This window comes from Rhipicephalus microplus, chromosome X (assembly GCF_043290135.1).
Source record: "Rhipicephalus microplus isolate Deutch F79 chromosome X, USDA_Rmic, whole genome shotgun sequence".
Classification (NCBI taxonomy): Eukaryota; Metazoa; Arthropoda; class Arachnida; order Ixodida; family Ixodidae; genus Rhipicephalus; species Rhipicephalus microplus.
Window position 1 is genome coordinate 10,241,499 of NC_134710.1, and position 16,935 is coordinate 10,258,433.

General features: G+C 43.1%; 1 protein-coding gene across 3 annotated transcripts in view; it reads left to right on the forward strand.

Annotated features, from left to right (window-relative positions):
- Tnks (tankyrase) overlaps nucleotides 1–16,935 on the forward strand; it is a 246,530-nt gene that overhangs the window by 103,683 nt on the left and 125,912 nt on the right. For all 3 annotated transcript variants that reach the window (XM_037426582.2, XM_075881808.1, XM_075881807.1), the window contains exons 12-13: nucleotides 872–1,023; nucleotides 16,821–16,887. In XM_037426582.2, coding sequence (XP_037282479.2) covers nucleotides 872–1,023; nucleotides 16,821–16,887 — 219 coding nt within the window. The remainder of the gene's footprint in view (nucleotides 1–871; nucleotides 1,024–16,820; nucleotides 16,888–16,935) is intronic.

The window sequence follows — 16,935 nt, forward strand, 5'->3', positions numbered from 1 at the left end:
TGAGTTTTTTAGCATTTATGACTGTGTATGAATCACACTGTTAGTAACTCTTTTCTCAGGAGGCTGGATGGGCAATGTGGAGTTCACAGGCAAATGCTTGAGGTTTTTAGCATTTATCTGTGAGGTGATTCATCTAAGTGACTGGATATCTGGACACGGAGTTAGCTCACACGAGTGCTCAGCGCAACTTCGAAAACTAATCATTCTGATTTAGGAAACTGTGTACACGTGTGTCAATAATGTTTACATTTGTTCTGCCTCTGCTGCATGCGACGACCCTTTTCGCTACTTCTACTGAGTACGTTCAGAAATGAATGCATGCCACTTTACCTGTTTTTTGAGAAATTTATTCTATACTGAATTCAACTTTGATATGTGGAACACTGAAAACAAGATAGTTTTATTCTCAAGCTGTTGATGCACCAGGGGAGGCTTCACAAGTCCAACAGGCAAGATGACAAAACCTAACAGGCGAGATGACAGATTCACCCAACTGTGTGAAAGAGAGATATGTTGCGGCACGCAGACTCGCTGCTGCTGCACCATCTGCTAACAGATCTTTCTGTAGCATGCGAGTGCCACCAACATCACTCATAGTAAAAGTGTGTGCAAGCACTTATGCAAACACATATGAGCACCCATGCTTACTTCAAATCAAATTCAAATATGTTAAGGCAACATTCATTAGTCAGAAGTGCCCATATATGCAGTCTAATCGAACAACACAAACATTTTTGGGTTTAAATTTTTTGTATCATGGGTGCTTTTAGCTTTACTTTTTTCTTCTACAAAGGCCAAGTATGCCTGTATTACTATTTAACAGAAACCAGGTTGCCTGATCTGAAGTATTGTCTCTACACTTTTTTTGCAGAAATTGATATCATCCCATGTTGAAATTGTGAACTGTAGAGACGTGGATGGACGACAGTCAACACCATTGCACTTTGCAGCAGGGTACAATCGTGTTGCAGTGGTTGAATTCTTGCTTCAGCATGGTGCTGATGTTCATTCCAAAGACAAAGGGTAGGTTCATTGTTATTTTTTTGTTCACTGTGCATTTCTTAAGGGGAGACGCGGGTCGAAAAGTCGGGGTTTTCCGGAAAATTTTCGCTTTTTTTTTTCCGGCTGTATTGGCATCCTTGGACAATAATCTATTACTTCTGAAAATATCAAGCTGAAATTCGCACGAGAAATTATCAAAAAATGCTTCCAAGTGGGCAGCGGTGACGCGAGAAATGCGCGAAAGTCGCGAAAAAACGGCGAAGTTCGCGTCGTCCTGTCGCAAAAACGACGCGTTGGCCGCCATTTGCAATCGTGCACGCATGCTGCGAAGGCCGTATCCTTCATAATCCACTAGTAGCCAGTCTCGTGCCTTCACGCAGAATAAACAAAAAACGAGAAAAACAACGCGTACGTCACGCGTTTTGAATATCGCGGCACACAGCACGAGGCCGCCATTGGACGGCGGTGCGCTCCACGCTCCTCCCCCTCCTATCTCTCCGGCAAAAGAGCGAAGCCTCGGACGTCGCGATCGAGTTTTTCTGCGTTTCTCTGCATTTTTGCGTCATGGCAAGCCCGAAGAAGTGCAGTTCAGATAATCGAAAGTTCAGAACTCGCCACAAGTATCGAGGGAAACGGCGTCAGACGCTTCGCAAAGCAACAGCGAACGACGATGTCGCCCCCGACCAACGCCCCGACGCTCCGACTTCGGATAGGCCTAACACCGTCACCGAACCCTGCGACAGTGGTTGTGAAATAGCCGCTGCCGTGGAATTCGTCAGTGCATCCCGAAAGAAGATTGGATTCTTCGAGAGTGTACGTAGACCGGTAGATGCTGCTACTGCGAACATGCTGCTTTGCGAAATCGATGCGCTGACGGCACTTGTGGTGGGTGCGCAATGCCCAACCTGCCGCGAACGGAAGCTCAGCGTGCGAGAGGCAGCTGGAAAGCGCAAAGGACTTTCGGCATTCCTCGAACTGTGCTGTCAAAATTCTGATTGCCCTGAATCTGCACTTTCGTTCACGCACACATCGAGACGTACTGCTTCGGCCGGGGACCAAGGAACAAGCGCTCGTTTTGACAGCGGCAGCTCGCGTGACAGCTTTGCTGTAAACGTGAAGGCAGTTCTGGCAGCACGCGCTATAGGCGCAGGCCACGACCAACTTTCACGATTTTGTGCGATTCTCGGTCTTCCGAGCCCGATGCATCACAAGACATTCAACGGCATTTGCAAGAAGCTCCATGGTGCGGCGATGACGGCAGTGAGCAAAAACTTGCACCAGGCACGAAACATCACGAAGGACGCAGTCGGCGGCAGAGATGTGCCAGTCATGTTTGATGGCACCTGGCAGAAAAGAGGTCATAAAAGCCACAATGGAGTGGGCACAGTCGTGTCCCTGGACACGGGGCTCTGCCTCGATTTTGAAGTTCTTTCGAACTACTGCCATGCTTGCAGTATACACAGGGACCTTGGGGAGGATGAAGAGATATGGCGAGCTTTTCATCTTCCAGTTTGCCAAAAAAACACTGACTGCTCATCCCATGCAATGGAACCTGCGGCAGCTGTCAATATATGGCAGAGGACCTTGTCTTATGAAACTCCACTGCGATTCACCAGCTTCCTAAGTGATGGTGACAGCAAGGCCTACACTGCAGTCTGCGAGGCAAATGTATACTGTGACACCCCCATTGACAAAGAAGAGTGCATGAACCACGTTGCAAAGCGCTTGGGAACTGCCCTACGGAAATCGGCAATGCCACTGCCACGAGGCGAAAAACTGAAAGATGCGACAATAATAAAACTACAAACATATTACAAGATCGCCATCACGAGCAACAAGGACAGCGTCCGAAATATGTACACTGCCATATGGGCATCGTATTTTTATTGCTGCTCCAGTGATGGTGCCAGTAGCCACAACTTTTGCCCCGCGGGACCAAATTCGTGGTGCAAGCACAAGCGTGCGGAAGCACTGGGGGAGCCTGCACCACGCCACACCCCACTGTTGACGAAGGCTCAAGGATTGGCAATTATGCCTATCTACAAGCGCCTTACAGAGGAGAAACTCCTTATTCGGTGCCTTCATGGCAAGACACAGAATGCAGCCGAATCGCTGAACAGCAAGATATGGCTGCTATGTCCAAAAACAAAGTTCGCCTCCAGAACAACTGTGGAGACAGCCACCGCTCTTGCTGTACTCTGGTACAACAAAGGCCACAGGGGCTTTGAAGAAGTGCTCGAAGGCATTGGAATTCTCCCCTCACAAGATCTGGCCACACATGGTGACCACTGTGACGTCATGCGCATCAGGAAGATGAACCTGAAGCAAACTGCAGAAGCGAGGGCACACCGTCGCAACACAGCGAAGAGAGCTCGTGTTGAGGACACTGACCGCAAGAGCCGTGAAGGACCAAGCTATGGTGCAGGGGACTTCTAGACACTTGCAGTGCATTCAAGGCAAGGTACTTTTCATTGTGCCCCAATTTGATGCAAAAAGAATTATTTCCTAATAAATGCCAACTTTGCGAACTTTCAAACTTGTTTTTCTCATTTTCATTTTTTCTGACAGTTTCACGTTTTCCGGGCAGCCTTTTTTAGAAACTTATATTCATTGTATAGTAACGAAACCTGGCACACATATTCTTCAACACATGCAGAATGCAAATATCTACTCTAAATTGCAATGCCTACCAGCATTAGTTGTGAAAATATTAGCTTATTGTTTCAAGGGAGATTGAAAATAATAAGTCATTCAATACAATTTTTTTTTTCTTGGTTCCAGTATTTCTGTGACATATCTATATAGATATTTGCACTTTTCAATCTACCAAGAGTCAAATAAGATCAGACACAGTGCTTTTACTGAAAGTTTAGTACATAAAAGAGTGCCCGTAAAAAATGTAACTTTTTGCTATTGTTTATGGCATAACTCAATAATTCTAGCAGCTACACAAAAAATGATTGCATATTTGAAATCTGCATGAAAAACTATACTAATAACAAACTTTTCAAGTCTCTATTACTAGAAATAAAAAAAAAAACTTTTTCGAGGAGCGTCTCCCCTTAATATTCAAACAAATGAGCCCCATCGTTAAGTGCAACAGCTGTGTCCCTTATCTCTTACATATGTTAATGTGCTCTTCAGCCATAACTCGACCGCCCGTCATATAACACCATGTATTATTATACGTTATACTTATTAAGGGGAACCCCTTATGTGCCCCACAAAACTGGGAAAATGACCGTCGGCGTTGAGCTGAAATTTCTTGCGGAAATCTGGACATTTCTTGAGAACTTGCTCAATGTCCAACAGCTTCTTTCTTATTCATATTGTCTAGTTAACAGGAAAGAGGTATTCAGCTCTTGAAGCGACAAGAAGTATAGAAACTGTTTTACTGAATGCCCGAAAAACGTGATTTATGACTTTACGCTGCGGAATTGTGGGAGAATGCATCGAGATGGCAAACTGCTATTTTTGGTTAATGGAGATGTAGCTTTTCTTGTGTGTATTGATGTCAAAGTATTATCGGGCTAAAAAATAATTCGTGGGAATAGAGAATTTGATTTACTTGAGCTCGATATGGTTGGGTTTGACTTTACTCTGAGAGCAATGAACCGTCCTTCGACAACAGAAGTGTAACTCTGGACGCATACGTCATCGGAGTTCATTCAGCTCCAGACCACATATTCCAATAACATTACATTACATTGCAACAAATGACTGCACTGCTCAAGCAAGCCAATTGCCATTAAACTTCTTATACATTGAGTTAGGTTAGGAGTGGGGTTCCTTATTCACAGAAACATAGCTGGCAACATAGAGGAATACTATAGCAATAATGAAAGGGTGCTAGGTATCGTAATTAAACTCAATAAGAGATACAACATGAAGGTGGTACAGGCTTACGTGCCTACACCCAGCCATGATGACACTTCAGTTGAAAGCTTCTATAAAGACGTGGAATCAGCAATGAGTAAGGTAAAAACACAGTATACTATACTGATGGGAGACTTTAATGCAAAAGTAGGGAAGAAACGGGCTGGAGACCAGGCAGTAAGAGATTATGGCATCGGTACTAGAAATGCCAGAAGGGACCTACAGTCCAATTTACGGATTTTGAATACCTTCTACCGAAAAGGAGAAAACATTAAATGGACATGGAGGAGCCCTAATGGCGAAAATAAGGATGAAATAGACTTTATAATGAGTGCACACCCAGGCATTGCGCAGGATGTGGAAGTGCTTGGCAAGGTACGATGCAGTGACCATAGAATGGTACGGTCTCGAATTCGCCTAGACTTGAAGAAGGAACGACAGAAACTGATCTATAAGAAGCCAATCAATGCGCTAGCACTGAGAGGGAAGGTAGAGGAATTCAGAGTCTCACTTCAGAACAGGTACTCGGCTCTTATCGAGGAAACCAGCCTTAGCGTTGACGCAGTGAATGATAATCTGACGAGTATCATTACGGAGTGTGCAATGGAAGTTGAAGGTACGGTACTTAGGCAGGACACTGGCAAGCTCTCCAAGGAGATGAATAACCTCATTAAAAAGCGTCAAAGCATGAAAGTTTCTAGTACAACAGACAAAATAGAACTGGCAGAGCTTTTGAAGTTGATTAATAAGCATAAGGTATTCGATGTAAGAAAGTATAACATGGAGAGAATCGAACACGCTCTGAAAAATGGAGGAAGCGTTAAAGCAGTGAAGAGGAAACTTGGGATAGGCAGAAATCGGATGTATGCACTAAGGGACAAAGAAGACAAAGTAACTACCTATATGGATAGGATAGTTAAAACAGCAGAGGAGTTTAACAGAGACCTGTACGGTAGCCGAGACAACCCCGACCTTAATACTATAGGAACTAGCAGTGACCCTGATGACACCCCATCAGTAATGATAGTAGTCAGAAAAGCCTTGGAGAGCATGTAAAAAGGTAAAGCTGCTGGTGAGGACCAGGTAACATCAGATCTGGTGAAAGATGGAGGACAGATTGTGTTTGAAAAACTAGCCACCCTGTTCACGAGGTGCCTCCTGACGGCAAGAGTACCAGTCTTGGAAGAATGCTAACATCATCTTAATACATAAAAAAGGAGATGACAAGGACTTGAAGAATTACAGGCCGATCAGCTTGCTCTCCGTAGTATACAAGCTATTTACAAAGTTAATTTCTAACAGAGTGAAGAAAACATGAGAATTCTAATAACCAAAGGAACAAGCAGGATTTCGAACAGGCTACTCAACAATTGACCACATTCATGCTATCAATCAGGTAACAAAGAAATGCTCAGAATATAGCCAATCACTATACATAGCCTTCATTGATTATGAGAAGGCGTTTGATTCACTAGAAATATCAGCAGTCATGCAGACACAGCAGAATCAGGGCGTCGAAGTATATATAAACAACCTGAAACAAATCTACAGGGGATCAACTGCTACCATATTGCTTCATAAAGAAAGCATCAGAATACCAATCAAGAAGGGTGTAAGGCAGCGGGATACAATCTCCCCAATGCTATTTACCGCGTGCTTACAGGAGGTTTTCAGAGACCTAGGATAGGAACAGTTAGGGATTAAGAGTTAATGCAGAGTACCTTAATAACCTGCGCTTTGCCGATGACATTTCATTGCTGAGTAACTCAGGGGACGAATTGCAGCTCATGATTACGGACTTAGACAAGGAGAGCAGAAAGGTGGGTCTTAAAATTATTTTTCAGAAAACGAAAGTAATGTACAACAACCTCGAAGAGAGCAGCGCTTTGAGATAGGTAATAGTGCACTTCAAGTTGTAAAAGACTATGTCTACTTAGGGCAGGTAATAACCGCGGAGCCGAACCACGAGATTGAAGTAACTAGAAGAATAAGAATGGGTTTGGAGCACATTTGGCAAACACTCTCAAATCATGACAGGTAGATTGCCACTATCCCTCAAGAGGAAGGTATATAACAGCTGCATCTTGCCGGTACTTAGCTAAGGAGCAGAAACCTGGAGACTTACAAAGAAGGTTCAGCTTAAATTGAGGACGATGCAGCAAGCAATGGAAAGAAAAATGGTAGGTGTAACCTTAAGAGACAAGAGGAGAGCAGAGTGGATTAGGGAACAAACGGGGGTTAAGGATATCATAGTTGAAATCAAAAAGAGGAAATGGACATGGGCTGGGCAGGCAGGGCATAGACAGGATAACCGCTGGTGATTAAGGGTAACTAACTGGATTTCCAGAGAAGGCAAGAGAGTTAGGGGGAGACAGAAGGCTAGGTGGGCAGATGAGATTAAGAAGTTTGCGGGTATAAATTGGCAGCAGCAAGCACAGGATCGAGTTGACTGGCGGAACATGGGAAAGGCCTTTGTCTTGCAGTGTACATAGTCAGGCTGATGATGATGATGACATTGAGTTTGGGAAAGGCCTTTGTCTTGCAGTGTACATAGTCAGGCTGATGATGATGATGACATTGAGTTAAAGAAAAAGCTGTAAGTGGGGTGTCCCTAGCATTTTTCTATTATGGCAAGACCAGCACCTAATTGACACATCTAAAGAAACAACCAAACAAGTACAACAGATAATTTTGAAGCAGAGGGGCCAGGGAAAGCACAGGGGCCATTAATCGTTCTCTTTAACTGTTGTGTAGCAATAATGACTTGAATTTAAATTCACCGAAGTGGACAAAACATCTTCCTTTTGACGTTATAATCTGAACCCACAACCTTAGATCTACGCATCCAATGCTCTACCTATCGAGCTATGACAAAAGATGCTTTCTCGTTAACTTTGTTTGGTATCCCTGGGAGTGTTAGCCAGCAGCTCTCACGGCTAAGGTGGCGAGTATGGAGCTCTCTTTTCTGACAGGTGACATCACCTGGCTCGTGATCTTTCCACATTGTGGCAGCTCATCAGTAAAACTTCGCATGCTAACCTAGGGCATGAAGTTTACTGGGGCAAGGCTGTCGCTATAAATGAAAGATTTTATCAAAGGCTTGTTTCTTTGTTAGACGCAACTTAATGAATCCAACAGACAGTTAGGCCAGGGAAAGCATTGGGACCAATATTGTTGTCTTTAATGGTAGTGTAGTAATAATGATATATAATATATCCAACTTTTGTATGTTTGCAGTGCACATGCACCAACGTAGTGAGTGCTGGAAACATTTGGTGCAGCGTAGGTGCACCAAACTTGTGCTCTGTGCCTCTTCTTTGCTTCGTGTGTGCGTTCTCCCCCACGCTCTCAGTTTGCTGAACGATTATAAATTACCAACTAGCCCACTTTTCTATCCTGTTGCAGCGTAGGTGGTTAGTGGGGCAGTCAATGTGTGGTTGGGAATGTGCAGGGGGCCTGCAGCAAGGTTGGCTCATTAGGCTGACGGGATACTGACGCAGCTAATTCTTCAACATGTCAATATTTGGACAACTTATCAGTAGACTGCGTCAAACATAGGGAACACTAGCAACAGCGAGTCGTTGCAATTTTCATGTTTTCGTGCTGATAAAACCAGTCCTACCGATCGGTGCAATTAGCTGCTGCACAAAATCTTCACACTGAAAGTTCTATTGCTGCAACAGCTGCCCTTGCATGCATACTATTTATGCTCACAAGTACTCTAAGCTTGTGTCCAGAGTTGAAGTGCTCTGTTCTCCTCCAGTCCTTGCTATTCATCCACACAAATCGAGCAGGCGTAGATCTTGGCTTTATTAAATTGATAGAATGCTGCATTGTAGTACAGCACGCTTCAGTGTCGTGCGGCTCTGCACAAGAAGTTAGCTGCATTAAAGCCAAATAATCTTTATCGAAGTTGTGTTCATTATTTATTTGCTTTACTCGAGATGTGGACTCTGCAATAAATACAAATTTGCCATAAATTCGAGTTCCATAGCGTAAGTGGACATACTGAGTTGGAGAGCTCCAATGTTTAAAGTGTTCAAACTGAGCCATGGGCAAGCAGAGGTCGCTTGAATGATGCTGTTGATGACAATGCAAGTGTTCAATTTGAATATAACGATACACGTTAAAGAATCCCAGGTGGTCAAAATTTCTGGAGCCCTCTCTACGTTGTCTCTTATACCGTATTCACTCGCGTAATCCTCGCACTCGCATAATTCTCGCACCCCCCACATCGCCTAACAAAAATACGACTTTTTTTTCCTCGAGTAATTATCGCATTAACTGAAACAAGTCTGCTCGTTCCAGCCGCCGATGATGATGATAGTGCACACCATCTGGCGCCATCTCTTAAGCATCAAGCTTACTATTATTGCACAAAGATTCAATCCGAGCCAGGCCAAGCCAAAGCGGCAAGTGTGCATTTCGGCGTGTCTTGTATGTTGTGTTGATAATCTTGTGACGTTACGGGGCCAATACTGAAGCTACACGGCTGCTTTCGAGTTGAAAGTGATTGATCATGCACTTAACAACGGCAACAGTGCCGTCAATAGGCCCTTCGGAGTCGACGAGTTTTGTGTTCGTTATTGGTGACGGCAGCTGAAAGCCACCAAGACGCGTTGGGCCTGCCGTGTGCTAAAGACTGGGATTGATGGTAAACTTTATTTCTTCAGAAGGAAAATGCGGACTATTCTGTTAAATAGCCATCATCCCAATACTGACATCCTACGCTTACCTTTTGAGGGCTCCAGTTGAGCAACGAGCACTATTGCTACGCCGGCAACGCCCACAAGCTTTGCGTATGGTATTTTAATTCTCGACTATTTGATTGCACTTTTTCTGTCTCAAATAATTCTTGCCTTGTGTTGAACCTCTGCTTCTATTGTTTAGGTAAATTTTAATTAGTACTTCTCAAAGCTTGCTGTTAGTTGCTGGTGTGAGAATCACAATTAGCGGCCACTTCGTTTCCTTTTTCACTCTGTACGTTTTCGTGGAAAGTTTTCCCCGCGTAATTCTCGCACCCCCAACTTTGCATCCGTTTTCTGCCAAAAAAAGTGAGAGGATTATGCGAGTAAATACGGTAATTGTATGGTGATTTTGGGATGTTAAATTTCACATATCAAATGAAATCAAATGAATATAATGATAAATGCATTGCAAATTTCGATACACAATGATAAATATGATGAATGCATAAACGTGTTATGGGCAAGGAAGGGCATCTTGAACAGGGAGGATGATAATGATTTGAAAGCGTTGAATATGACGATAAATATGCTGATGATGACGATAATAAAAGAATATGACGAACATATTGATAACCAGGAGAGCTTGATAGACAATCATTTTGAGGATACTGATAATGAACACGTTGAACTGATCATGTTAAGCCATTGAAACATAGCCGTCGGCAAGCAAAGTTCAATTGTGTGATGAAGAGCGATGATGGACCTAGTGTAGCTAGTGTTCCCAGCATCCACATTTATGGACACTCATTTTCTTCTTAAAATAAAGTAATATTTTTGTGGTTGTTCTGCTACTCTCTGTCTCATCTGATTGTTACAGTATATATGCGAATAAAAATTCTACTTGATCAACTGGGGTTTCAAAAGGTTGAAGGAGTACCGACACAACTTACAAATTTTCGTATCTCTGTTCAAAAAATGCAGCTGTCTAGCGCCCTATAAAACAGTATAGTGGTACATGAAATGTATATATTAACTGAGCTGGCGATGAGAGGGAAAGTACGGGAATTCAGAGGGAATAGATTAGTGGCTCTAATCGTGGTAACCGACGTTAGCGTTGACATAATGAACGATAATCATACTAGTATCATAAAAAATTTTGCAGTGGAAGTCGGCGGTACAGTCACTAGACAGCACAGTGGCAAATTGTCTCGGGAGATGAAAAATCTTATTCAAAGACAACCCATGAAAGTCTCAAATGCAATCAACAAAATGAAGGTAGTGGAGCTTTCAAAGTTAATTAATAGGCATAAGGTAGCTGATATCAGAACGTATAACATGGAGAGAGTTGAGCAGGCTGTAAAAAGTGGCAGAAACCTAAAAGCTGCAAAGGCAAACTTGTGCATAGGCAAAAATTGAATGTATGCATTAAGGAACAAGGAAGGCAATATCATAACCAATATGGATAGATTAGTCAAAAGTGGCGGAGGAGTTGTACAGAGAGCTGTACAGAAGTTAAAACAGCAAGAATAATATTGTAAGACGCAATAATAGCTCAAAGGATTTTGACATCCTACCAGTAACGGCAGGGGAAGTAAGGAAAGCCCTAGAAGTAATGCGAAGAGGCAAAGCCACTGGTAAGGATAAGGTAACGAACCTCCTGAAAGATGGCGGAGAAATTGTGTTAGAAAAATTAGCTAGCTTATATACGAAGTGTTTCTTGGCGAAAAGGAAACCAGAATCTTGGACGAACGCCAACGTAATCTTAGTCTATAAGCAAGGAGACGTCAAGGACTTGAAAAATTACCGTAATTACTCCAATCTAACGCGCACCTTTTTTCCGGTTAAGCGAGTTTATAAATTGCATGCGCGTTAGAATTGAGTACGAACAAAAAAATTACGGTCAATCTATTGCCATCGGCAAATCCAAAATGGCCGCCCCCTACGTGCGTCGGCATGGCGCGTCGGCCATTTCTGCCTATGTGTTTTCCATGTGCGGCACTTCGTACGTGTGCTGAGGAGTTCGTCATCTAGTAGTGCATTAGCATCGACGGTGTGGAAGGGCCGACTCCAAAAACTCGATAGCACCACGATGCCGCTTTTAAAAGAAAAGTTATGGCGTGTGCAGAAACGGACGGAAATCGGGCCGCATCGCGGTCGTTCGGAGTTCCAGAAACGTGCGTGCGGGACCGGCGGACACAAAAGCAGGAGATTCTCGACAGCAAAGCTTCACGCAAAGGCTTCAGTGGACCACAGCAGGGTCGGTTTCCGCAAATTAAAGAGCTGCTCAGCAAGTATGTGCTTGAGCAGCGAGCGGCACAGCGGCCCGTGACGACAGAACTGCTCCAAGTGCGGGCTATGCAATTAGTCTTGGAAAAAGGTCTAATGCAGAGCCAGTTTAAAGCGAGCAGGTGCTGGCTAACTAACTTTATTTAGAGGAAAGGCTTTTCCCTCCGAAGGGGAATATGCATATGCGAAAAGTTTTGCGGAGGAGTACGATGAAAAGCTTCACAGTTTTCAGAGGTTCGTCCTAAACTTGCGGCGCAACAACGGCTACCTGCTTGGGCAAATCGGGAATGCCATCAGACGCCTCTTTACTTCGACATGCCTGGCACCACAACCGTCGAGAAGAAGGGGGCTAAGCAAGTTTGCGTGCTGACATCGGTCCACGGTAAAACTACCGTGACGGAAAGCTCTGTTACACGTCAGATGGGCACAAGCTTCGCCCGTACCTCATATTTAAATAGAATACGCTCCCGGATGGAGTAGTTTTTTCGAGTGGTGTGATCGTGCAGGCCGGCGAGAAAAATGGGTGCGCGTTGCAATTGATGTCTTAAGTTCTTTTTTTTTTTTTTTTTTCGCGGTGGAAATCGGGTGCGCGTTACAATCGAGGGCGCGGTAGAATCGAGTAAATACGGTACAGGCCGATCAGCTTACTCTTCGTTCTGTACAAACTATTTACAAAAACAATAGCTAATAGAATTAAGGTGACATTAGAGATCAATCAACCAAAGGACCAAGCAGGATTTCGTACAGGCTACTCCACAATCGACCATATTCATACTATAAATCAGGTAATAGAAAAATTCACGGAATACAACCAACCCCTATACATAGCCTTCATAGATTACTAGAAGACATTTGACTCAGTTGAGACATCAGCATTAATGTAGGCACTGCGAAATCGGGGCATAGAAGAACCTTACATAAACATACTGGAAGAAATCTACAGTGGATCCACAGCCACAATAGTTCTTCCTAAGGAAAGCGACAGAATCCCAATAAAGAAGGGTTGATTGATTGATATGTGGGGTTTAACGTCCCAAAACCACCATGTGATTATGAGAGACACCATTGTGGAGGGCTCCGGAAGCTTTGACCACCTGGGGTTCTTTAATGTGCGCCCAAGTCTGAGCACACGGGCCTAGAGCATTTCCGCCTCCATCGAAAATGCAGCCATCACAGCCGGGATTTGATCCCACGACTTGCTGGTTAGCAGCCGAGTACCTTAGCTACTAGACCACTGCGGTGGAGCAATAAAGAAGGGTGTAAGGCAGGGAGACGCGATCTCTCCATTCTTATTCATTGTGTGTTTAAAGGAGGTTTTCAGGGCCCTAGATTGGGAAGAGTTAGGGATAAGAGTTAATGGAGAGTATTTATTTATTTATTTATTTCAGGTACCCTCATGGCCCAGAGGGCATTGCTGAGGGGAGTGGTACAGGATCAGGATGTTGAAAGGTGTTCGAATTGTACAAACATCGCACACATATGAGCAAATATACAAAAGCACTGAACAAACAAGTATCCAGCGGTGCGTAGAAGTATGCAAAAGTTTAACACAAATCTACACAGGTATTGCCTCTAGCATAAAAAGATAACAAAACTAACGTTGACAACTGCATGCATATGGCACATTATAAAGTAAATAAACACTGTGGAAAAAAAAAAAGTTCAAGCTACACAGAAGTGAAGTAATCAGACACTTTCTTCCTAAACTGGTCAATATTGTTGGTAAGCACTAGGGATGGTGGCAGGCGATTCCACTCTGATGTAGTTCTAGGAATAAACGAATTTGAATATGCTACAGTGCGACATTTCGGGATACCAACTTTGCAAGAATGATCTATGCGCAATGAAACATGAGCAGGGGGTAAGATAAGAGCAGTTTTAAGGGTGGCGTTCAATTTATAGATTTTAAAGAAAAGGCACATGCGCGATATCTTCCTGCGCAGTGTGAGTGGTTCAAGAGATAGAGTTGCTTTCATTTGCGTTACGCTTGATAAACGGCCGTAATCGTGAAGGATGAAACGCATGCTCTGTTTTGGGTTGCTTCAAGTGCATTTATTAGTGAAATATTGCATGGGTCCCATACTGAAGACGCGTATTCGAGTTTAGATCGAACAAGTGACTTGTACAATAACGGTTTAACAGAAGTGGGGGCTAGAGAAAAATGTCACCGAATAAAACCAAGCGTCCGGTTAGCATTTAAGATAATAGAGGAGACATGCATATTCCAACTCAGGTCTGCTGTTAAAATAACCCCGAGGTATTTATAGGACGACACTGGTAGCAATGGGGAGCTGCTTATACTGTAAGAGAAAGGGTTTAATTTACGTTGGCGTGAGAACCGCATTACTTTACATTTATTAATATTAAGTGTCATATGCGAAGTCGAGCACTAATTATCGATAGCGTCAAGGTCCTGTTGAAGCAAAGAAATGTCAGTAGCATTTTTTATTTCACGGTAAATAACACAGTCATCGTCAAAAAGTTTCACTGAAGAAGTCAGATTGCTAGGCATATCATTAATATATATAAGAAAAAGCTGTGGACCTAAAACTGAGCCTTGTGGGATGCCTGAAGTGACAGGTAGAGTGGAAGAGTTAAAACCATTAACATGAACAAATTGAGAGTGATCTGTTAGAAAACATTTAATCCACTTAAGAGCGTTAGGGTCGATATTCAGTTGGCTTAGTTTGTGAAGAAGCAGGCTGTGGGGAACTTTATCGAATGCCTTACAAAAGTCTATGAATATGCAATCAGCCGCGGAACCATTATCAAGTACAGAATGAAGGTCGTTTGTGAAGGCTACCAACTGCGTTTCACACGAAAATAATTTCCTAAAGCCATGTTGCTCAGGTGAAAAAAATGAGAATGATTCAAGAAATTTTGCCAAGTGGGAAGCGATGACGTGTTCAAATATTTCACAGGAAATACTCGTTAACGAAATGGGGCGATAGTTTGAAGCAGAATGTTTGTCGCCAGATTTATGGAGTGGAATCACTTTACCTATTTTTCATTCATCTGGAATCTCCCCTGACTGAAGAGACTGATTAAATATTTTGGACAATATTATAGCAGAATAAACCGAGGTGTTTTTGAGCACTTTTGTATTAATGTCATCGGGACCACAACTAGAAGATAATTTTAGGCTCTCAATAATGCGTACAATGCCATCAAAATCAAAATGAACAGGGTCCATGGGGAAATCATAATGAGTGTGACAGGCAGGGAGTGACGAGTTAGTACAACTGGAAAATGCTTTTGCAAACGTGTCATTCAGAGCGGCGGCGCAATCAGCGTTGCTAATTCGGTTTGACTGCAAATCAACAAGAGAAATTGTCGAATCATCTGTATCCTTAATCAGACTCCAGAATTTTTTAGGGTTTGCGGAAAGAAGTTCAGGTAATGTAACACTCATAAACTTATGTTTTGCTTGCTTTAAAGCTTTCTTATATGTACATACGACATCCTTAAGTGCTGACCAGTGCTCCGATTTTCGAGACCGCTTTGCTCTGATGAAGAAAAGTATGTTGGTAACCTGCAATTTGCTGATGACATTGCCTTGATGAGAAACTCTGAAGATGAATTATAGCTCATGATTACCGAACTGGGCACTGAAAGCAGAAGTGTAAGTCTGAAAATTAATATGCAGAAAATTAAAGTAATGTGCAACAGTCTCGGCAGAAAACAGTGCTTTGTGATAGGTGGAGAGACACTGAAAATTGTAAAGGTCTACTTAGGACAGGTAGTAACCGCAGAGCCGAACCATGAGAGTGAAATAACTAGAAGAATAAGGATGGAGTGGGCCACATTCGGCTAGCATTCTCAAATCATGAATGGTAATCTATCACTAACCCTCAAGAGGAAGGTACTACATAACAGCTGCATTTTGCCAGTACTTAACTATTGAGCAGAAACCTTGAGGCTTACTAAGAGGGTTCAGCTTAAATTGAGGATGACACAGTGAGCGATGGAATGGAAAATGATAGGTGTAACCTTAAGAGACAAGAAGAGAGCAGAGAGGGTCAGGGAACGAACCGGGGTTAAGGATATCATAGTTGAAATCAAGATGAAATGGTCATGGGCAGCGCATGTAGCACGAAGGCAAAATAGTTGCTGGTCATTAAGGATCACAGACTGGATTCCAAGAGTAGGCAAGCAGGTGAAGAGGAGACAAAGTTAGGTGGGCTGATGAAATAAAAAGCATAACGTGGCAGCAGAAAGCACAAGACCGAGTTGATTGGTGGATCACGGAGAGGCCTTTGCCCTGCAGTGGGTGCAGTCAGGCGGATTATATATATATATATATATATATATATATGAGAGAGAGAATGTGCATGCACGAACACGCACACTCTCAGTTGCACGGCAATGCTGTTTGTTGTAGCTCTAAGTGACGTAGAGATGGTAAATTGTGAAATACTAGAATTAGCTTAGTTGTCAGCTGTCAGTTGCAGTTGGTGCACGTAAACAACAATGAGTGAGCTGTTGTCCAGTGACACCAACAGTGATTTTGGGCGCATGCAGTATGCAGAGTTCGCAAAGCCACAAACTGTATTGACTCATCATGGTAATGTCAGTGGCGATGTGGTTGGCTTGCGGATGCTTGGCGATGAAAGCTTTAAAATGGAGCTAAAATATTTTATACATGTTTTTTTAATAATCACAGTTTATAAGCAAAGCTTAGATGCTGGCGAACTCGTTTTTTTTGCTAGCCCAGCCTTTGGAGAGGGTGGGGTGAAACGGTTGCTTGCGCATGCGGCTGCTCCGTCGCGCACATAGTTCAAGCCGCTCGCTGGCATAGTAGATCAGTCAAGTGTCCATTTTGATTTTTTGAACAAATACTGTGTATGTCCAAGAGTAAACATTTCTGCATGCCATGAATAAGTTTTCAAAATTCTGGCATTAAAAGAAACACCTATGTTTACAGCTGTAATTTCAACATGTGTATAAGCTTGTTTGCTCTGTTTTTAGGGGCTTGGTACCTTTGCATAATGCTTGCTCTTATGGCCATTATGAAGTAGCTGATCTCTTGGTGAAGGTAAGCAAAGCCTACATTTTTTACCTTCTTTTAATGTGAACACTGCAA